This window comes from Calidris pugnax, unplaced genomic scaffold (genome assembly GCF_001431845.1).
Source record: "Calidris pugnax isolate Ruff unplaced genomic scaffold, ASM143184v1 scaffold11, whole genome shotgun sequence".
Classification (NCBI taxonomy): domain Eukaryota; kingdom Metazoa; phylum Chordata; class Aves; order Charadriiformes; family Scolopacidae; genus Calidris; species Calidris pugnax.
Window position 1 is genome coordinate 13,296,700 of NW_015090803.1, and position 18,365 is coordinate 13,315,064.

At 39.8% G+C, this 18,365-nt stretch overlaps 1 protein-coding gene across 5 annotated transcripts; it reads left to right on the forward strand.

Annotated features, from left to right (window-relative positions):
• The first annotated feature begins 405 nt into the window (after window positions 1–405).
• TMEM196 (transmembrane protein 196) lies at window positions 406–18,032 on the forward strand. Of its 5 annotated transcripts, none has more exons than XM_014937599.1 (5): window positions 406–650; window positions 10,762–10,818; window positions 12,599–12,853; window positions 14,642–14,715; window positions 17,168–18,032. In XM_014937599.1, exons 1-5 carry the CDS (start codon window positions 486–488, stop codon window positions 17,172–17,174), a joined length of 558 nt encoding a protein of 185 aa, XP_014793085.1. In that variant the 5' UTR covers window positions 406–485; the 3' UTR covers window positions 17,175–18,032. The 5 variants fall into 5 exon arrangements, with proteins under 5 accessions (XP_014793085.1, XP_014793086.1, XP_014793087.1 ...); XM_014937600.1 differs by having other exon boundaries at window positions 406–644; XM_014937601.1 differs by having other exon boundaries at window positions 406–632.
• Window positions 18,033–18,365: the final 333 nt, after the last annotated feature.

An 18,365-nucleotide genomic window follows, 5' to 3' on the forward strand; every position in this document is an offset into this window, starting at 1 on the left:
AGCGGGGGAGGAAGAACGGGAGGAAGGTGCTGTGCCTTGTGGCCCTGGGGCGGGGCTGCCGTAGCGCCTCGGCTGTGCATTGGGTCTAGATTCATACATAAATATAGCCGGGGTGGGCTCGCCACACTCCTCTCCCCCTCCCAACCCCCAACCCGAGAAGAGAGAGGGGGGAGAGAAATAAAAGGTTGGAGGGGGGGGACCCTGAAAAGGAAGGGATGAGATGGCAAAAAAAAAAAAAAGGAAAGAAAAGAAGAAAAAAAAAATACTCCCAGTGAGGTCATTTCAATGAGAGCGCAGGAGGCGATGAGACAAGGTCGACTTTTCCGGAGGAGGCGCAGCCCCTGAGGAGGCGGCCGGTGCTGCACGTACCGCCGGCCGCGCTGCCCAGCCGCCCGCCGCGCCCCGGCCCCGAGCGCCGGAGGAGGAGAAGGAGGAGGATGCGCGGTTTCCCCGGCTGATCGGGAAGGAAGGATGACCGAGGGAGGATGTGCACCAGCAGCCAGATCATCGGGAGCCTCCTGGTGCTCTCCGTGCTGGAGATAGGGTTAGGGGTGTCCAGCGTGGCCGTGGGGGCGGTCAGTTTCAGCCTGGTCCTCACAGAGCATAAACCTCAGCTGGGAGACTCTTCTCCGGTATGGAGCGGGGTGTGTGTACGTTAGCCATTTCACTCTCTCTTTAACTCTTGATGGTGATGAGCAGACCGTGCGAAGGCATCCCCCTCCCCTTCCCTTCCCTCCCGCGTGTGCATGCTGCGCCGAGAGCCTCGCCGGGTCCATTTCCGATGTGCATGGGGTACGGTCCGCATCCTCGTGGGGCGAGGGGGGAGGCACCGGGGCAGAGATGGATGTGTGTGTCGGGTGGGAAGGACGGGGGGGGAGGGAGACCTCTTCTTTCTTGCTCCTTTTCCTTTTCCAATTTTGCTGTGAACAACTGAACTTTGGGTGAACCCGTTCTCTCACCTGGGAAAGCCCGATGCCTCCAGTGGAACACGGGCCGTAGCTTGCAATCTTTAAATTGACACTGAGTTTTGTTTTTAAAAAGAGCAGCCCTGTCCCTTATGATGAGACTGTCAAACGGCGTTTTAAAATAATGTCAAGGCTATGTCAGATGAGTCCTGAGCTTTTGGAGGAAAAAGAGAAAGAGGAAACGGGAAGGAAAAGGAAAGATATGGTCCCATGATCTGGGCACCCTGAGCTTCTTGTAAAATGAACAAAAGAATCAAACACCAGTAATGGGTTAACAGAAGCATCGCGTTCATATCACAGAATATTTCTCACTTCTCAAAAACCTTTCTTATTTTTTCAGTTTGAGTTACGCATGTTGCTAGGAAGAATTTGCCTCCAAATGGTTGTTTATGTTTATGAAACAAAGAGTGGGAAATATTGAATATTCAGCCTAAACATGAGTGGGCATTTTTGAACTCCAAAGCTGGTTTTGGCCAGCTTAGATTGTACAGCAGTATTTCAAAAAGGATTGTTTGCTTTGCTTGAGATAAGATGATAAATGCAAAACACTCTTGATTATTCATCAGAGTAATTTACAGATTCATTTTGACAAAGTGCTTCATGTAATATTCTCACTACCAATAATTATTAATTATTGACAACAGTCATAAATATTTTTGGCAGTATATAAACACACACATAATTCTATACTGCAGAACAGGTAGGTGAGAAATGAGAATGATGACCAGATCAGATAAGGCAGTGGCCAACAGGTAATTATCAGAATCACTTCAGAGAAGGAGATTTCTGATCATTGCCAATGAAAAAAAAAAGATTACTCAAAACCAGTGTCTATCTGAAGATTTAATGACAGATGGCAATATCCTGGGTTTCACTGAAGTCAAAGAGTTTTGACCAGTCAGTAAGATCAGTATTTTATGCAGTGATTGCATTTTGTGACAACGCTATCACAGCTGATACCATTTCATGACGATGCACATTTTCTGCACAACTGCCTCATTCATTTTTATGGTTTCTGTTCCCCCAGAGTTTGTACTATCCATAGATCAAGATCCTATTCCATTACATGTTGATTCCAAGGACCTTACAGTCAAAGCAAGAGACAGATGTGGGATAAAAGGATGTAAGGGAGTATAAAGAAACAACAAACCCAAATTGATCAGTATAACAGGTGGTTGCATTAACACACCAGCAGCCTGGCTGTTTTCTAGCTGTTCATAGGTAGAGTTTTAGAAAGAAATAAGACAGAGAAGACAATGAAGTGATTTTGCAGACGTTTATAGGAAGTTCTCTCCATACGTGAGTGCAGAGGCATGGAAGGGAACCCAAAGGGACTTGTAGCAAGTGGGTGAAGGATGCCCACAAGCAGAGCCACTGAGGCAGGCATCAGCTGCTAGGGACTGTGCAAACAACTGCAGGTTGGGTAGGCAGAGAGAGGCCACAGAGAAACTGCAATGTGGAAGCAAGCAGTTTCTGCTTCACGTAGAAGAAGAAATGAGAAATCACAGCCACGTGCAGAGTGGGGTGAGATGGTTATAAAGGCTTACGTACCGTGCCTTGAACTAAAGATCCCTGGTCTATATTATCACCACTACGGCACCCTCTTTGTACTATTCCAACAGTTTAAATTGTCTGTTAGGTTTTTTTCTTCTGACCAGCAGGTGAGACAGGACTGGAAGGGGCCAGAGATCTACTGTCCTCCAGGGGTGCTTAGGGCCATGGGTAACTGGGTATAAATTAAAGTTTGTTTGCACAGTCCTCAGAATTGTCCTGCTGCAGAAATGGCATAAGCCACCTTTCTGCTTGCTGGGTTTTACACTGAGCTCATGCTGCCTGTATTAAAGAATATGTCTTGCATAAAATATGTTATTGTTTTCCAATTCGCATGCTTGGATCAAGGATTTCCTTTGAGAAATGAACATTAATGTTCTTTTCCACAAGGAGAAGAAAGGGACGTTAAAGCAAAAACTAATATTTTGACATTTTAGGATACAAAACATTGGAGTTAAGTTTAACAGTGTCATGTCTCCTGCTATAACGTATCTGGAAATATATTGAAAACTTTTGACCCTGTTCTATCCTTTATGTGGGTGGAACTCAGCAGAGGCCCAAGTTCATAAGGAAGTAGATGAAGATAGCATCACCATGGAAACCTTAACCTGAATTTCTAAAATTTGGGCATCTTAAAATCATGCACATTCTATCTCCTATACTTGCCTCCCTTTGATGCTTGGCATTTGTGGTGCATTAGCTTTCTTCTTAAATGAGTTTTCTTATTGTTCGCTGCCTCTGTTCAGGCAGACAATTTACTAACATAACTTTAAGCATGTGAACCCCACCCATAGGATTAGAGATACAAGTGAAGTTAAACACGGGCTGGAAGTGCTCTGTTCTTTGCATGCCCTGCATTATGTATAAGTAAGTCAGAGAAAGTGGAGTAGGCAAGAATGAGAAAGAACTACATCAAAAATGCATAGAAATGGGAAGTTTCTAAATTAGTTGTTCTCATTGGAGTTGAGTTGGATTAAGACAGTAAGAGTTGTTCAAAAAGTAGCCAAAACAACTGAAGGTGTGACTGACTTAAATTACCTGGAGCATGTGGAGATGACTATCCAGTTTATTTTACATAATGTCCAACCTATTCTTTTTAAAATAGGCCATGGCTGCTAAATTGAAAAGAAAAAAAAAGCCAAAACCCAACCCCCAAAACCAGCCCCATGAACATGATGTTTATTTATGGATGTTCTTTCTGTTTGCTATGATTGTGTTGGTATAATCTACTCCACTCACTGTCTGTCAGACCTTTTTCTTTCAGAAATTGAGATATAAAACCCACCGTTCCAATAAGATGTACTATAGAAATGATCCAGCTAATGAGCACACTGAACTGCTCACACAAACATAGCAAGAATAACAACATCCATAGCAAAGGCTTTTGCACAAAAAAAAGATAATCAGAAGATAATAATTCAAAAAGCATTCACAGATATTTTAAAATGCTCACATGCTTTCCCATCTATATTTAGAACATAATGGTTTAATCACTATCACTAGGAATAGTGACTATATATTCACACATACATGTATATGGTTCTAATACTCATTTATTCTGCAGTAGTGAACAAATTCTTGCTATAAATGAGATTCTGTCACAGAGAGAGAGAGAGAGAAAGAGAGACAAAAGCCACATCTTCAGTCAAATATGCCATCTATCTTCATATGCAAGAGAGATACCTGATGATTCACTTCTGGCTATGCCCCTCAAGAGTAATAGTTTCATCCCTTATAAAGACAAATATCTAAATGTATTTGAGAGATACACCTTCTCTGGATGTTGATTGGTTTGTCTGTCTGTAGAGGTAGAGTTATTGTTTCCATGATTTGTGATTTTAGCACAGTGGAAGTCTGCCTGACCATTAAAAATCTGCATTTATAGTTTGGCACTTGAAATATTTGATTATTTTTTTTACCCAGAATTTGAAGGAAAGGAGAAAGGGTCGCTCAGTCAGTATGGAACTCTCCCAGAGCAGGAACAACATTTTAGACTGTTAAATCAATGCTGGTGGCCTAAAATTTTAAAAACATTAAATTTTGCATCTAGTTTTTACTACTGCCAAGTTTCCTTTGGAAAGAACAGTCAAACTATTCTTTTTTTTCAAAAGAACACTAAAAAATCCACATTATTGTTCAGTATGCAGACAAAATGCAGATGTGATCCTACTTTATTTTAACATGTGCATTGCATTTTCATCAATCTGACCATAATTCTGGCTGGCTCCTGCTCCTGATGAAATGAATCGCAGCACTCAGTGAGCTCAGTGGAAGCAGGAGAGAATTCTGTACCTATAGATGAGGGAGGATGTATCAAGCATGGGAGCTTCTTGCCTTGTGTGGAACCAGGACAATTCACTCCAGCTGAGAAATCTTTCAGTAGGTTTTCTTTATCATTCAGACACTCCAGAAGCATAAACCAATCTGGAAGATGGTCTGTCCAAAATGTGTTGTAGTTCCTGGGTTATATTTCAGAGGATCTGTTGCATATAGACTGACTTAAGCATATGGTTAAATGTTTTGCTGAGATAAGACTTCGTATCACCTACAGGGAATGATCTTTAATTTATTAATTTCTGAGATGAAAGCAGTCATAGTCTAAACTAAATACTTGATACACCACCAACAAAAAGCATTATTTACTATTTGTTATTCTGATTGGCCCTTAACAAGTAAATAAATATTATAATTTTGTGCTGAGAATTTGAGTGCTTTTCCAGATGACCACAGGCTTTTTGAATCACTGATGGCAGGTAGACATTCAGGTTCAGAGACCCTCTTCTAAATTTCATTGAGTGTTTCTAAAAACCTTTTCCCATTTTTAAAGGATCTCCACAGGCCTGGAACCAGATGAATGGAAACACTAATCACAGGGACTGGGATGGAATTTAAACTGCTTGAATATGGCTTGAATCATTGGAAATTGTAGCACCACCTGGGCTGATATGACCAAACAGCACATTGCCAAGTCAAGGTATTAGCTCAGATTAGACAGGTTTTAACACTATGTCTCACTTCAAATAGCAGAGCACCCCTCTCAGCATGACAGATTTGGTGGGACACAGGGTTGGGTTGTGGCAATGTTGTTGCTTCTGGTTCTGAGCCTGGGTGTCTTGCAACCAGCCTAACATTCCTGTCCCCACGACCCCTTGCATGGGACAACCACATCGTTAGAAGTTTCCATCCCCTTTTTGAAAAGAATATTGTGTTTCTCTGTGGAGGTACCAGGCTACTACCTGGGCTCGTTCTTTTTGCCTGTTGCCTTTTTCATGAGTGGATTCTGTGCCCTTTATGTGTGCACTAAGAAAACTTAATCCTTGTTCTGAAATACTGCTTTGAAGGAGAGTTACAATTAGAGACGCCTTCTCTGCTCAGTTTGTCCTTTAGGGATTTCAGCTTTTTTCTCATTTGGATGGTGTTGAAGCAACAAGATTATGAAACAGATTGGTCCTTTCTAGACATTACTGATTTCAAATTCCTGGATATTCTCATGGTAGTCACATGTTTATACAGTTTTAGGGTAAAACACAGAATTTCTGGTTTACCATCTGACACAAATGGATAGAAGTGAAGCTGTTCATTGTGTTTTGATTGTTTATTCTTCCACATAGGGGATTATTTTACTCGGTATAATATGCTTGCATTGTCACTGTGTTAGATTCAAATTTGGAATAATTTCCCTTCCCCTATTTCATCAGATACATATGGATGACCCAGAATGCTGGAGAGCTTTCCAGAGAGTGTATGTAGTTTGGGCTGCTTCTTTGTCATGAACAGTAACTAGGGATCAAGCAGTCCTTACATTCAACAGGTTTTCTTTACTATTTTCTTCAGCCTCTCTCCAGAAAGCTTTTCCATAGACAGTTTTCATTTTCTCAAGGGAATTACACTCACCATTGCTTTTGCCTCCTCAAAACAGAAGAAAGAAAGGTTTCTTAGATTCAACATACAATATAAAAATAGTTCCTTTTCTTCTGCATGGTGGAAACCACAAAATCTGTGGCTCTCTGCAGATATAACTAAAACTGAATCTTTTTTTCAGACTACCAGTAAGAAAGCCTCCTTTTTTTTCGAGGAGAAAGTGAAAGAGGCCAAGTCTTTTTTTTTCCCAGAAAATATGAAATAGGGATGGATCCAAACCACAAAACTTGAATCTAAATTGAGATTTTAGCCTCCTTACTGAAATTTCTCAGTGTTTGGCTCTGAGGTTTTGTTTCAAGGCCATATTTAATATAAAGTAAACTAAAGTAGGCTCAAAACAAACATTCTCCTTTTCTGGGAGGTCCTTGGTTCTTTATTCCAAAGTTCAACAGACCAAAAGAGAGTTTTCCACCATTTATCAGCAGTCCTGTGTAACCAGGGAGGTTCCAGTTGACTAGAAGTTAGCAAATGTGACACCCAGCTACAAGAAAGTCCGCAAGGAGGATGTGGGGAACTACAGGTCTCTTAGTCTGAGCTCAGTGCCAGGCAAGGTTACGGACCAGACCATCTTGAGTGCCATCACATGGCACGTACAGGACAACCACGCAATCAGGCCCAGTCAGCATGGGTTCATGAAAGGCAGGTCATGCTTGACTAACCTGATCTTCTATGACAAGGTGACTCACTTAGTGGATGAGGAAGAGGCTGTGGATGTTGTCTAACTAGACTTTAGTAAATACACAGTACTGTGTGTAAAGTTTAAATGGTATGGCATATGGACATGAAGATGAAATCCTTCAGGATAGCCAAGAACAGAGAGAGAGTGGCAAGACAGCAGAGCCCCTGGTGGCTGTATTCAGTTAACAGTAATATAAATTAGAAGAGTTAAAATTAAAAGACAAACAGGAACAAAGATAGGAAATTCCTTTTGAGTCTGATTTGTACTCATATTCTTTTCCTGGTACAAAGAGCTAGTGGAGTTTCTCCCATCCACTCTCACTACTGCTGATCACAACACTGAGACATCAAAAAATTTACAGGAAATTACTATAGCACCAACAAAAAAATTCCCTGAGCCCCTAGATATTCCATCAAAAAGCAACAATCAGAGTCAATCACATAATACTGCACTGACTTCCTAACCTTTCTAGAGGTCTCCACATGAGCACAGTTTCTGAGCCCCGGGTATTGCAAATATTCTCTCTGTAAAGCAGGTTTCCACTGCTTCTAGTAAATTAGAATCCTCTGCAGCCTCAGAAGAGAGTGGTAAGCTTGGCTCATCATTTTCAAAGCGTTGCATGAGGTTTAATTGCCTGACACTGTGGCTCAAATTCATCCAGTGGTTTTAATCACAAAATGCCTGCTGTCATAAATAAATAACCATACGGCTTCTTGGGCAAGCCTTTTCTCTGTGAATATAACACAGAATGTCACCTAAAAAAACCCCCAAAATAATATTAATCCTTTGCTACTGCCCAAGTGCTTTTCTTCCAATGTTTTTAACACGTTCAGGAACATTAGTGCATTCAGTTTCACAACTTGTTTGTCTCTTAGTCATATGGTTTATAAAACTTTGGCATGACTTTCTCAAGCTCACACAGAGGAAAGTGGAAGAACCAGGAATACCCAGCTCCTCTGAGTTAGAATAGAATAGAATAGAACAGAACAGAACAGAACAGAACAGAACAGAATAGAATATTTCAATTGCCTCTCTCTTGAGATCATTAACTACAGAACGCCATATTCCTTGTGTATATGTGCTATTGTAAATGTACAGAGAGAGAAAATACAGACTATAAATACAGACTGTGACACAATGCAATATTACCATAGAATCATATAATCATAGAATATTTCAAATTGGAGGGGACCCATAACGTTCATCGACTCCAACTCCCTGCTCCTTCCAGGATTACCTAAAACCAAACTATATGATTAAGAGCATCATCCAGATGCTCCTTGTTCTCTGACAGGCTTGGTGCCATGACTACTTCCCTGGGGAGCCTGTTCCATTGACTGACCACCCTCTCAGTGAAGAACCTTTTCCTAATGTCCAAAGTGGCTTGGAAAAGTGTGTGTCCTGTCTTTGAAAAACAGTAAAGAATAGCAGAACTGCCCAAACTGGTGGGTGCTGTTGCCAAATGAATCTATAATTTTCTTGTTGTTCTTTCGGTCATGTGCAAGGCTAATATAATTTGTTCATTACATTCCCTTCTGGCTAGCCAAGACTGTACAATGGAAATAGAAAGTCTTCTCTGACTGAAATCAATGGTAAAAAATCCATTGACTCTAACAGAAGAAGAATTAGAGCATTTTTGACAAAATGGGTGACTTATTATTTCATCTTTGAAGGTAAATTACCCAAACGCCAGCTTTTTAAACTAGTTAACATACACTTGTTACGAAACTATCTTTGATGGAATCTTCCAGATCCTTTCTATAAGCTCTCCAGAACTCATAAATTTTTTCTTAGACAAAATTTTCCTTTTAATCGTATTCAACTACAGAGCGAAATTATATTATTCATCTGCTTTATCAAGTCTGACTGAATAGAACTTAATAAAAATGATGTCTTGAATAATTTTTTTGACATTTCTGCATTAATGTTGAGAAATATAAAATACTACATGTGAAGATGTGAAGCATGCCTTCATTTGAAGGCAACCTGCAGTGACAAGATTGGGAGTGAAACTCCAAAGCTTCACAGAAAGCCTGAGTGAAAACTTACAAGGCAGGTGTGATAGTTCTGTGCTGAACTCTCTTCTGCCTGTGAAAGAGGGGCAGAAGAGCCCTACCCATTGGGCTTTTGATTGTTATTCTGATGGATGAACTCTAGTAGCAATTACCAGTTGTATGTCCTGAGCCATACAGTGCCATGGTCTACCTGACTGAGCCCTCTGTGTAATTGGATTGGTATTAAGTCCACATCCCAAGCTTAGTATAGATGTAAAGAATATAAAAAAATATAACCATATTAATTGTAGGAACCGATTCAATGGGCCTAACTCAGAGAAAAAGGTTTATGCTTAACTATATGCATGAACTACTTTAGTTGGAGGGAGATAAACTATGTATTAAAGCATCTCCTGAACTGAGATACTGAAGTTGCAAAATTTTGGAGGGTAAATGAGATGTACCTGCAATATATTAAATGGACCCTGAATGCTGTGTAGAAACTACTTAATTTTTTTTCACTTCTTATGTAGTAGCCAGGTCTGTTCTGTGATTTAATCCTACATCAAGGTCAAGCAGAGTCTTTTGCTAGAAATACCACCTCAGCACAAAAAAAGATGTGGAAAAATCCAGTTTTAAAACTCTAAAATTACTTCCCAATAGGGGTGTAGGGTTAGCTTTACTGAAAATAAGGAGCACAGATTTCTTAATAAAGAAGTTTATGAGGTATTGAAGAAATCTTTTGACAGTATTACAAACACCTGGAGAAGCCCTTATTGCTTTCATATGACTACAGTAGTTCCTACCACCACTGCTCCCTCAGGGACTATTCGCTGTTTCCCTTGTTAAACTTCTTTGGAGGAGGAAAAAGAGACATCAGAGAATATCATCGGTCTTTGCACAGGTCACTAAAAAGCATTAACATCTATTCCTATCAGCTGGTAGGGGGTGCTTCTGTTTTTGTTGATTAGTTTTTGCTTAATGCTTGATGCAACAATCAGCAGACCAGTTTGTGAAAGGGCACTATCTGAAAAAAGTACAGATGCCTTCATGTTATCTCTTGCAAAGTGGGCTGTCTAGAATCTGAAACAGGTTTTCCTGCACGTAGCCACACCAACAGAGGTACTCACATTTACACCTGCACCCACGGAGGTGACTGAATGCCACTGACACCCAGAGTTCCACTGGCTTGAGGACAACAAGCCATATCTGATCCCTCAGCAGCTCACACTGTTCACACTGTAGGATCAGGGCATTAACTACCTCAGCAATTCTTGGAAGTAGATGATTTGCATCTACTTTGACTACTACCTTGATAAACTTTTCATAGAAAAAAAAGGTTTTGCTTGTAACACTGGGGGGTTTCTTCATGTTTTGTTTATCCATGCAGCTTAAAAGTAGGGTTTTTTTCTTTTTTTTTTTTTATGAGTAATCATCTTCAGTCTGACTTCTCATTCCAGTTTCTTCTTCTCGGATAAGTGTGTTTATGGTTGAGTTATAACTTCCTGAAACACAAGGTTTGTGATAAAAATGCTGACAACAACCGTAACCATTGCCTAACCTACTGTTGTGGTCACCACTACAGCAACACAGCAGGATTTAAACTTAAGACCTTAAATGATGAAATAATTGGTGTTTTTTTCCTTTGCAGTTTCTGCTTTGTGGTATATGTGGAATACTGTGCGCCAAAAAAAAATCTGGACTTGTTGTAAGTTTTTCCACTGCATATGTAACACATAAGTGTCTGAGAGGCGTACTTATCTAATTTGAACTCCTTACTGGGGGTGAAGTCCAAGTGTTTCTGATAAAAAGTCAGTAAAAATTGCAAGTCAGCAGTCCAAAAAAGCAATCAGCACTTGGGGTTAATCAAGCAAAACAAGGCAGTTCTGAAACGGCCTATTTAAGGCACACATCCCTCTTTATCCCTGTGTGGATAAATACGGATGGAAAACCCGTTGACACAACTTTATGCCAATTCAATACAAAGTTCCCAATTACTTCACTGGATTTTAACTTCTCTCCTCCAAAAAACACTTTCTGTGAAGTGCGGCGTGACCAGACTGCCACCTCTTTGAGGCTGCTGACCAGCTTGGATCCTAGATATCATAACTGTTCACTGTTCTAATAAGCTCTTTTTGCAATCAGAACCATGAATAAGCCAGTTGTAAAGTGGTGGCAGATGTTTTCTGTCTCTTCTAAGAATCAGAAGCACAGTAATTTTTCTTACTGAAGCAAAATGGTGTCACAGCAGAACTTTATGTTAAAGACATGATCCTATTGTAAGTGATAATGTCTGGCTTAATTTTCTGTCAGCTTGATTATTCTGCCATGTACATACAGAAGTCATGTAAAATCAACATAAGTGTGAAGGGAATCAACATCTCTCTCAGATTATTTTTGCCTATAAACAAGTTATCCTGAAACCTGTTACAATGACAGTCTCATTTTTTAAAGCATGTGGACCATAACCAGTTTCTAAAAGTTGTCTGTTCTGATGGTCTCACGGAATAGTCATTTCCCAATGGACCGCAGCATACAGCCTGAATGCCACATTCTGGATGAAATTCTCATCCCAGTTGTGTACAGAAGTGGTCTGTAAGGCTCCACAAATTGTTCCTACCACAGTAGGATAAGTACATATACAAAACCATATTGAGTAACATCAAAGGCCCATCTAGATCAACATCTGACAGGCCATCAGTCAAGGAGACAATAATTTAGCAGTGTCTCCATAATAAGTTCTCTTGCCCTCAAGTCATTTGTGGCTCAAGGACATCCTGAACCAGGGTGGCATCTCTGTGATTAAAGTGATAGGATGTCTTTAACATGTCTCGTTAATTGCAGCCTGTTTCACATCCTTCTAAAGTTCCCAAAAAACATTTTAACAAAGTTAAAAACAAACAAACAAACAAACGCAATCACCACACTGACCTTCTGTAGAGCTGCATCACAGATTTCTTTGTTGTTTCTCTTGCTTCTTTGTCCAGCACATTCACCCTGAACACTTCTCAAGTCCCCCAAAAAGCTTCCAACTGCTGTCTGACTGCACACATTAGAATTGAACAGGAGGCATAATCAGAGGGCACACAAAGCAAGAGAGATTTACTGTGAGGTGTTTACACGAGGCATTCACCCCTGAGGAGTGGTGAGAAACTGCACAATAGAAAATTACGACACATTCTTTCAGGGTACTGTTTTGAATAAAAACCTGGAAATCAAAAGATTTGACTAGCTTTTAACATGAGCGACTCATTCTACCCAACTTTATCTTACATGCAACATCAATCTTAACTCTTGTACACCAGAAGGTATCGTATTCCCTTTGAGCTCTGTAGGAGCTGACGGAGATAAAAATGAGTGTCTGTGTAGTATTTTGCAGCCCATGATGTTATCAAAGCATTGAATTATGGTTAGTCTCATTTTTATATGAATGAATCCGTCTCAGAAAAATGTTACTGTGACATAACCTCTTTTGTCTTTCTTGACAGATGATACTTTTTTCTGCCTGTTGCATCTGTGGCCTAATTGGAGGAATCTTAAATTTTCAATTTCTTCGTGCTCTGACAAAGAAGTCGTCTGCTCTCTATTCTTTGCATCTTGCCTCCATGTCTCTTGCATGCATTGGAATTGGTGGTTGCACCCTTTCTTCATGGCTCACTTGTCGGCTAGCCAGCTATGAACAAAGGCGAATGTTCTCAGAAAGAGAACATTCATTGCATCACTCCCATGAAATGGCAGAAAAAGTGAGTTGTGTGTCCTCCTTTATTTGTTGTGCTTCTCCTAAAATGCTACTGTACGTGTTAACATTTACAATTGGCAAGAGATGTATTCAGTTTTCAGTGTTATATGAGAAAGAGCTTCTGGGAAATGAAACGCTGCCATTCTGTGTAAGCTTTATTATGTTGCATTATATGGAGCTATTTTTAGGTACTGTATATTTGCAGTACATCCATTTCAATGAAGTACATCCATTTTCAACATAATTCCATTGTATAGTTGTTCAAGGGCTTAGCTGCTAAATATAGCACTTCATAAATAATTGGAAGCCTTATTAATATGGATTATCATGTATTGTACTGTGAAAAAGCACAGAATGCTTTCTGTAACCACATCATTGCATGCTTCAAGGATTTAATCAATTTCTTCCTCTCCCAAGTACTCAGCTTATAAAGTGGGTTATTTAAACAAAAAAGCCACAGTTCACAAACCTAGATGACTAAACCTAAACACCTAAGGGCATATTTAGACACCTAAATGAAACTGGTCTGATTTGCAGCAGCACTGAGCATTTACAGCATTTACTGCCTTTCTCTGTTAAAAGGAAGCTTACCCAGGTATCAAAGCCCATGTTTAAGTGCTCAAAATTAAGCTCCTAAAGTTGAGCATGTAGGGCCAAAAGAATTAATGGAAAAGAATTCTTGAAATCAGCTCCTTGGAGTTACAGATGTGATTTCTATTTGAGAAGCAAAATGTTCACTGACACCCTGTGCTTAACTTTTGGACTTTGTATCCAATGCCTTTCCTTTGAGAAATGAGTAGAGAAGGGAACAAAAGCCAAGTGGGCTGTCCATCTAAACCTCCACATGCAAGTTGGCACTACAGTTAAGTTCAGCAGTCTGTATCTTAACTATTGAGACCTCTGAAGAGCAGAGCAAGGATTCATTCATTTGTACTGTAGAACGTTTTCAGACTCCCTGACAAAACATGATATAGCAGTTAATTGTCCATTAAAAATTTTCGCTATTCTTTGGTTTCTTTACTGAAATGAGACTCCAAGCAGACATATAGACTGAATTCCACTTAGAAGACATTTGAAATATGTTTTTAAAAGTGAAACAGTATTGGTTACAATAGTAACAAAACAGGGTGATAAAATCAAGGGAAGAGATAAATTTCTCCCTCTCGTTTTAAAATGAAGCAGAATTCTGTTGTGCTATGTAGGCAAGTATGGCCACACTCTTGCAGATGGTAGGCTACATCCTGCCTTCCAAAGATACTCTTGCCTCAACAAGGCCAAAGATGAAGCCCTTTTGAGAGAAAAAGAGAGAGGCTGAAGATGGCCATGAAGATGGCCTCCTTTCCTGGCCTGTTGACCTTCTGAGCTTTTAGACACTTAGCAGTGAGGACTGCAAGGTGCCCACTTATCTTGGGTGAAGGACCACGATGCATGTGTAGAGCACATGCTCAGCAAATGTGGGATGCGCCCCACCTATGGTGGGCTCCCTGCATGTGTGTTGTAGAATCCAGTATGCATGTGTAGATGGTCTGACCTGGGACTTCACAGACCTACAGCCTGTGGACAGCCTGCTGCCGGCAGGTTTGAGTAGATTAGCTCAAGGCATGCCCCTAAAAAATAATGAAGGCTACTTAAAAGCTTACATTAAATTAGGCCCTGGTTTAGAAAATAGCTTTAAAGTGTTTTATATATAAGACTATTTTGTATATTTATACTCTATACAGTAATATAGACATGTACTGCATGTGCATTTGTTTGTGCTATATTTATTGTATAATTGTTATATTTATGTTAGAGATTGAGGGGTATTGAAATAACCGACCTGCCCAGCTGCCCGGTGGTTCCCCCGACACCAGAGTTACCTCCAAGGTACGCTGAACACTAGGGAGCTACCATCTTGTTATGTCACTTCAGGAAGGGCCACCTCTAAGAGCAAGTCATAGTTTCAGCTAATCAAAGTTGGCTGATGCTGTGATGTCACTCTGAGTCAGGAACGGTGCTTCCAGGTAGTGACATAATTCTACGTGATGAATGCTGCAATCTGGAAGTAAGTTGAGTATTTAAAATATTCACCCTAGTTACAGACATCCAAATGCTCCTATTTGGATGTTGCCACCATTGACTCACTCTGCTTCTAATCTGTGTGCTTCATTTCTTGAATTCAGCAACATTTTTTTAATTTATTAATACTTTTATTTTTGAAAATAGAAATATTGGGGGAAATAAATGGTTTTCAATTTTTTCTGAAATTATGATGATATTCTAATAGCTGATGTCTGCAGAAGATTCAAGTGATAAAGCTGACAAAAGGAAATTTACACTCACTCATGAGTAGCCTTCTGACAGACCATTACTATCAACCTGTGGTTGACTGGTAGTTAGTATTAAATTGCTTTGGTGTTCTTGGTCCCTTTCCCAGCTGACTGGTATCTTCAGCGTAGATCCAACAAAGGTTTTAGGCACCTACAAAGAGGCAAAACACAGCTCCTCGTTTCAGAGCAGACAGGCCCCAAACTGGGATCCACGGTCCAGTGTTAGGCATGCATGTTCCTCTTCAGTATATGAGGAGAATAAGGCATCGTACAAAAACATCCAACACCATCACCCGCCAAATGGAGAGCTGGGTGGTAGAAAATGCTCTAAAATCAGTAAGTTTATACAACTTATTTTCTTTGAAGCTTACACTTAACACAGGAGTTTTAATTGGCAAAGCTACTTGGTTTGATGGCCCTAAGTTTACTTTGTAGAGAGGAATAGGACATCCTTTCTTTCAAAAACTGCACAGGGAACAATTAAGTCTTGTGATCTACTTTAAAATGTAGCTGGTAACACCTGAGAGAGAAAGCATCAATGTTTCCAATTTATGTTGAATTCTGAGTTCCTGTCTTTGCCTCCCAAGCTATTTATAAAATCAAATATTGTGGATTAAAAGAAGAGAGAGAAAGAGTCAGACTAGGAATAAAGACCAGGTCCCAGAATTTTCTTCTTTTTACCAAGAATCTCAGCAACTATTCTATAGAGTCAGGCTCTTTCTTTCTGATTTTCTCTCTCTCTGTTTAGCCCAATGAATCTTGCTTTACTTTCTTCACAGAAACTTCCACAAGAAGAGGGACAATCAAATCCCTCTTCCGCATTTTCTCCAAGCGTACACAGGAGGTAGAAGAGGTGAATTAAATCTTTCTCTGCAAAGAGCTTCTGGTTCTCGTGCAAATATTTTAGAACTAGCCCAACATTCTGCATTTTCTCCAAGTGTACACAGGAGGTAGAAGAGGTGAATTAAATCTTTCTCTGCAAAGAGCTTCTGGTTCTCATGCAAATATTTTAGAACTAGCCCAACAGTGGACCTCCACCTCATCTACCTGAATTTCAAAAATAACAACCCAAACTGCATTTTTATGTGTGCCCATTCCTCTTGGCATAATTGGATATTCTCTAGGATATGCCATTGGACATAAGCAGCAGATCATTTCTGCATCCAAATTCAATTTGGTATGACATCGGCCTGGGACTGCTCAGAATAAGGCAGTTCTGAGCATAAACTCTTTGTGGCTTTGCAGCCTTGAAGGTCAGAGAACTGCTTAATTAGTGCAGCCATCTCCAGGCTTAGACAGCTGCTAAGTAGCTACTGTTTGGATTGCAATTTGAGAATTAGAAAATCTAACTCCAAACACATCTTGGTTTAGGTGCTTTAGGATTCTGAGTCATGATCAGGTCAGCTTACTCCGAGATGACTCATCTGCGACTTGAGTAGCAATTGCTGAACTGCTAAAAATTGTAGTCTGGCATAGTAAGGGAAAACCAAAATCAGTCCCATCCCCAGACAAGCAGTCAAACCCCTTGGATCCTGTTTGGATCTAGACCTACTTCCCAAATGTCTACCCCAGCTAGCATCTAATGGCATCTGTTTATTACACGTCAGCACAGAAAAAGGTTTGAATGGAAACGAAGACTTAATTACCATCTTGTTCCTTTGTAGATAACCACTCAAGCTTGAGTTCATGCACTTTCAAAGAACAAGGTCACAAAACCTGCACGGATGCCATCAGTGTTGTATGTGTGGTCTGAGAGTAATGTCCAACTCAGTCAATATCAATGAGTCTATCAAGTTTCAAACATACTTAAATTATGTAGGAAGAAATGTGATTTCTTTTTTATTTTTTCTTTTTACAGTGAGATTTATGAAGCCAAGTAAAAAATGTAAAGTTTTTCTAACTGATTGAAATTCAAAGTTGTTAAATTTTTGTTACAACCTTAGCTAACTGAATTTCAAACATCATAAAATAACTGTAATTTTAATTAGTCTTTTCTTTTCTTGTTCCAGGAAATGACAGACAACCTAAGCAATGGTGGCCCACATCTGATTTATAATGGAAGTGTATATTAAGAGATTTTTAAAAGTTCCATGGAAAGAAGTGGGTTTAGAATTTTCTTCAGGAAAAAAAATAGACTACAAGAAATTGAGAAAATGGAACTATCTTAGCTTTTATGGCTCAAATGTCACAACTGCAGAACAGCACAGTTGCATTTCCCTTTTAGAAACATGTTCAAAATTTGTCTCCTAAACATTTTGCGAATATACAATATTTATTCACTTCCTGGCTACTCTCCTTTGTTATTTTTTTTTTCTGAATAACTTTTCAGAATTGTGATAGTATTTGAAATAGACTTCTCAAGACTCTTCTTCTCATGAAGACTCAAAAACTAGGAAAAAAAAAATAATTAAACTGGACCACATTTAGCCTGGTCACAGGATTCCTAAAAAGAAGAGAAGAGGGCAGAGGAAGGATGGCTCAGGGGAATCTTTTTCTCCTCCCCACTTAGCAGCATCTGGTGTAATATGATGGCTTCAGATCACGTGGCATGGTACCAGCAACGCATCTGCACAGTCCCCCTCCCCACATTGTGAATGCATCCAGCCTCAGTTTTCCCAGTAGATCGTATCAAAAGAGAGCGCAAATTACTCTTCCAAACGGCTCCCATTTCACATTCAGAGTGTAAACGAACAGTGTGCTGAAACCAACACCGACGTCTTTGTTTTGAAAGACAGAATGCTCTAAGAACGCCATAAATCAAAACCTCAACAATGCCTTGTTGTAAAGAAATTGTAAATATTTCCAATTTGTGAATTAAGTATATTTCGTAATTTGTTCATAAAAGATGACAAATAAAATTAAATCCAAACCAGATATTTTAGAGAGATCTTTTTGTGGGTTTTGTTTGTTGTTTCTTTTTTTCTTGTCAGAAAGATCTTGCAAAGCTGAACTGTCATACTTGTATTTTTGCACAACACATTGAAAGGTTCCTAAAGGGATGAAGCAGGCTCAGAATGGAGAAAAATGAAGGCTGACCAGAGGTATAGTCAAGGCCAAAACATGCTGGCAATTCTGCACACCCAAAATAGAGTTTGAGGTCTGTTAAAGGGACAAGTTTAGTGTTAGGGGACATGGGTTTAGAGGGACATGGCTTAGTGGTAACTTGGGAGTGCTACGTTAACGGCTGGGCTTGATGATCTTAAAGTC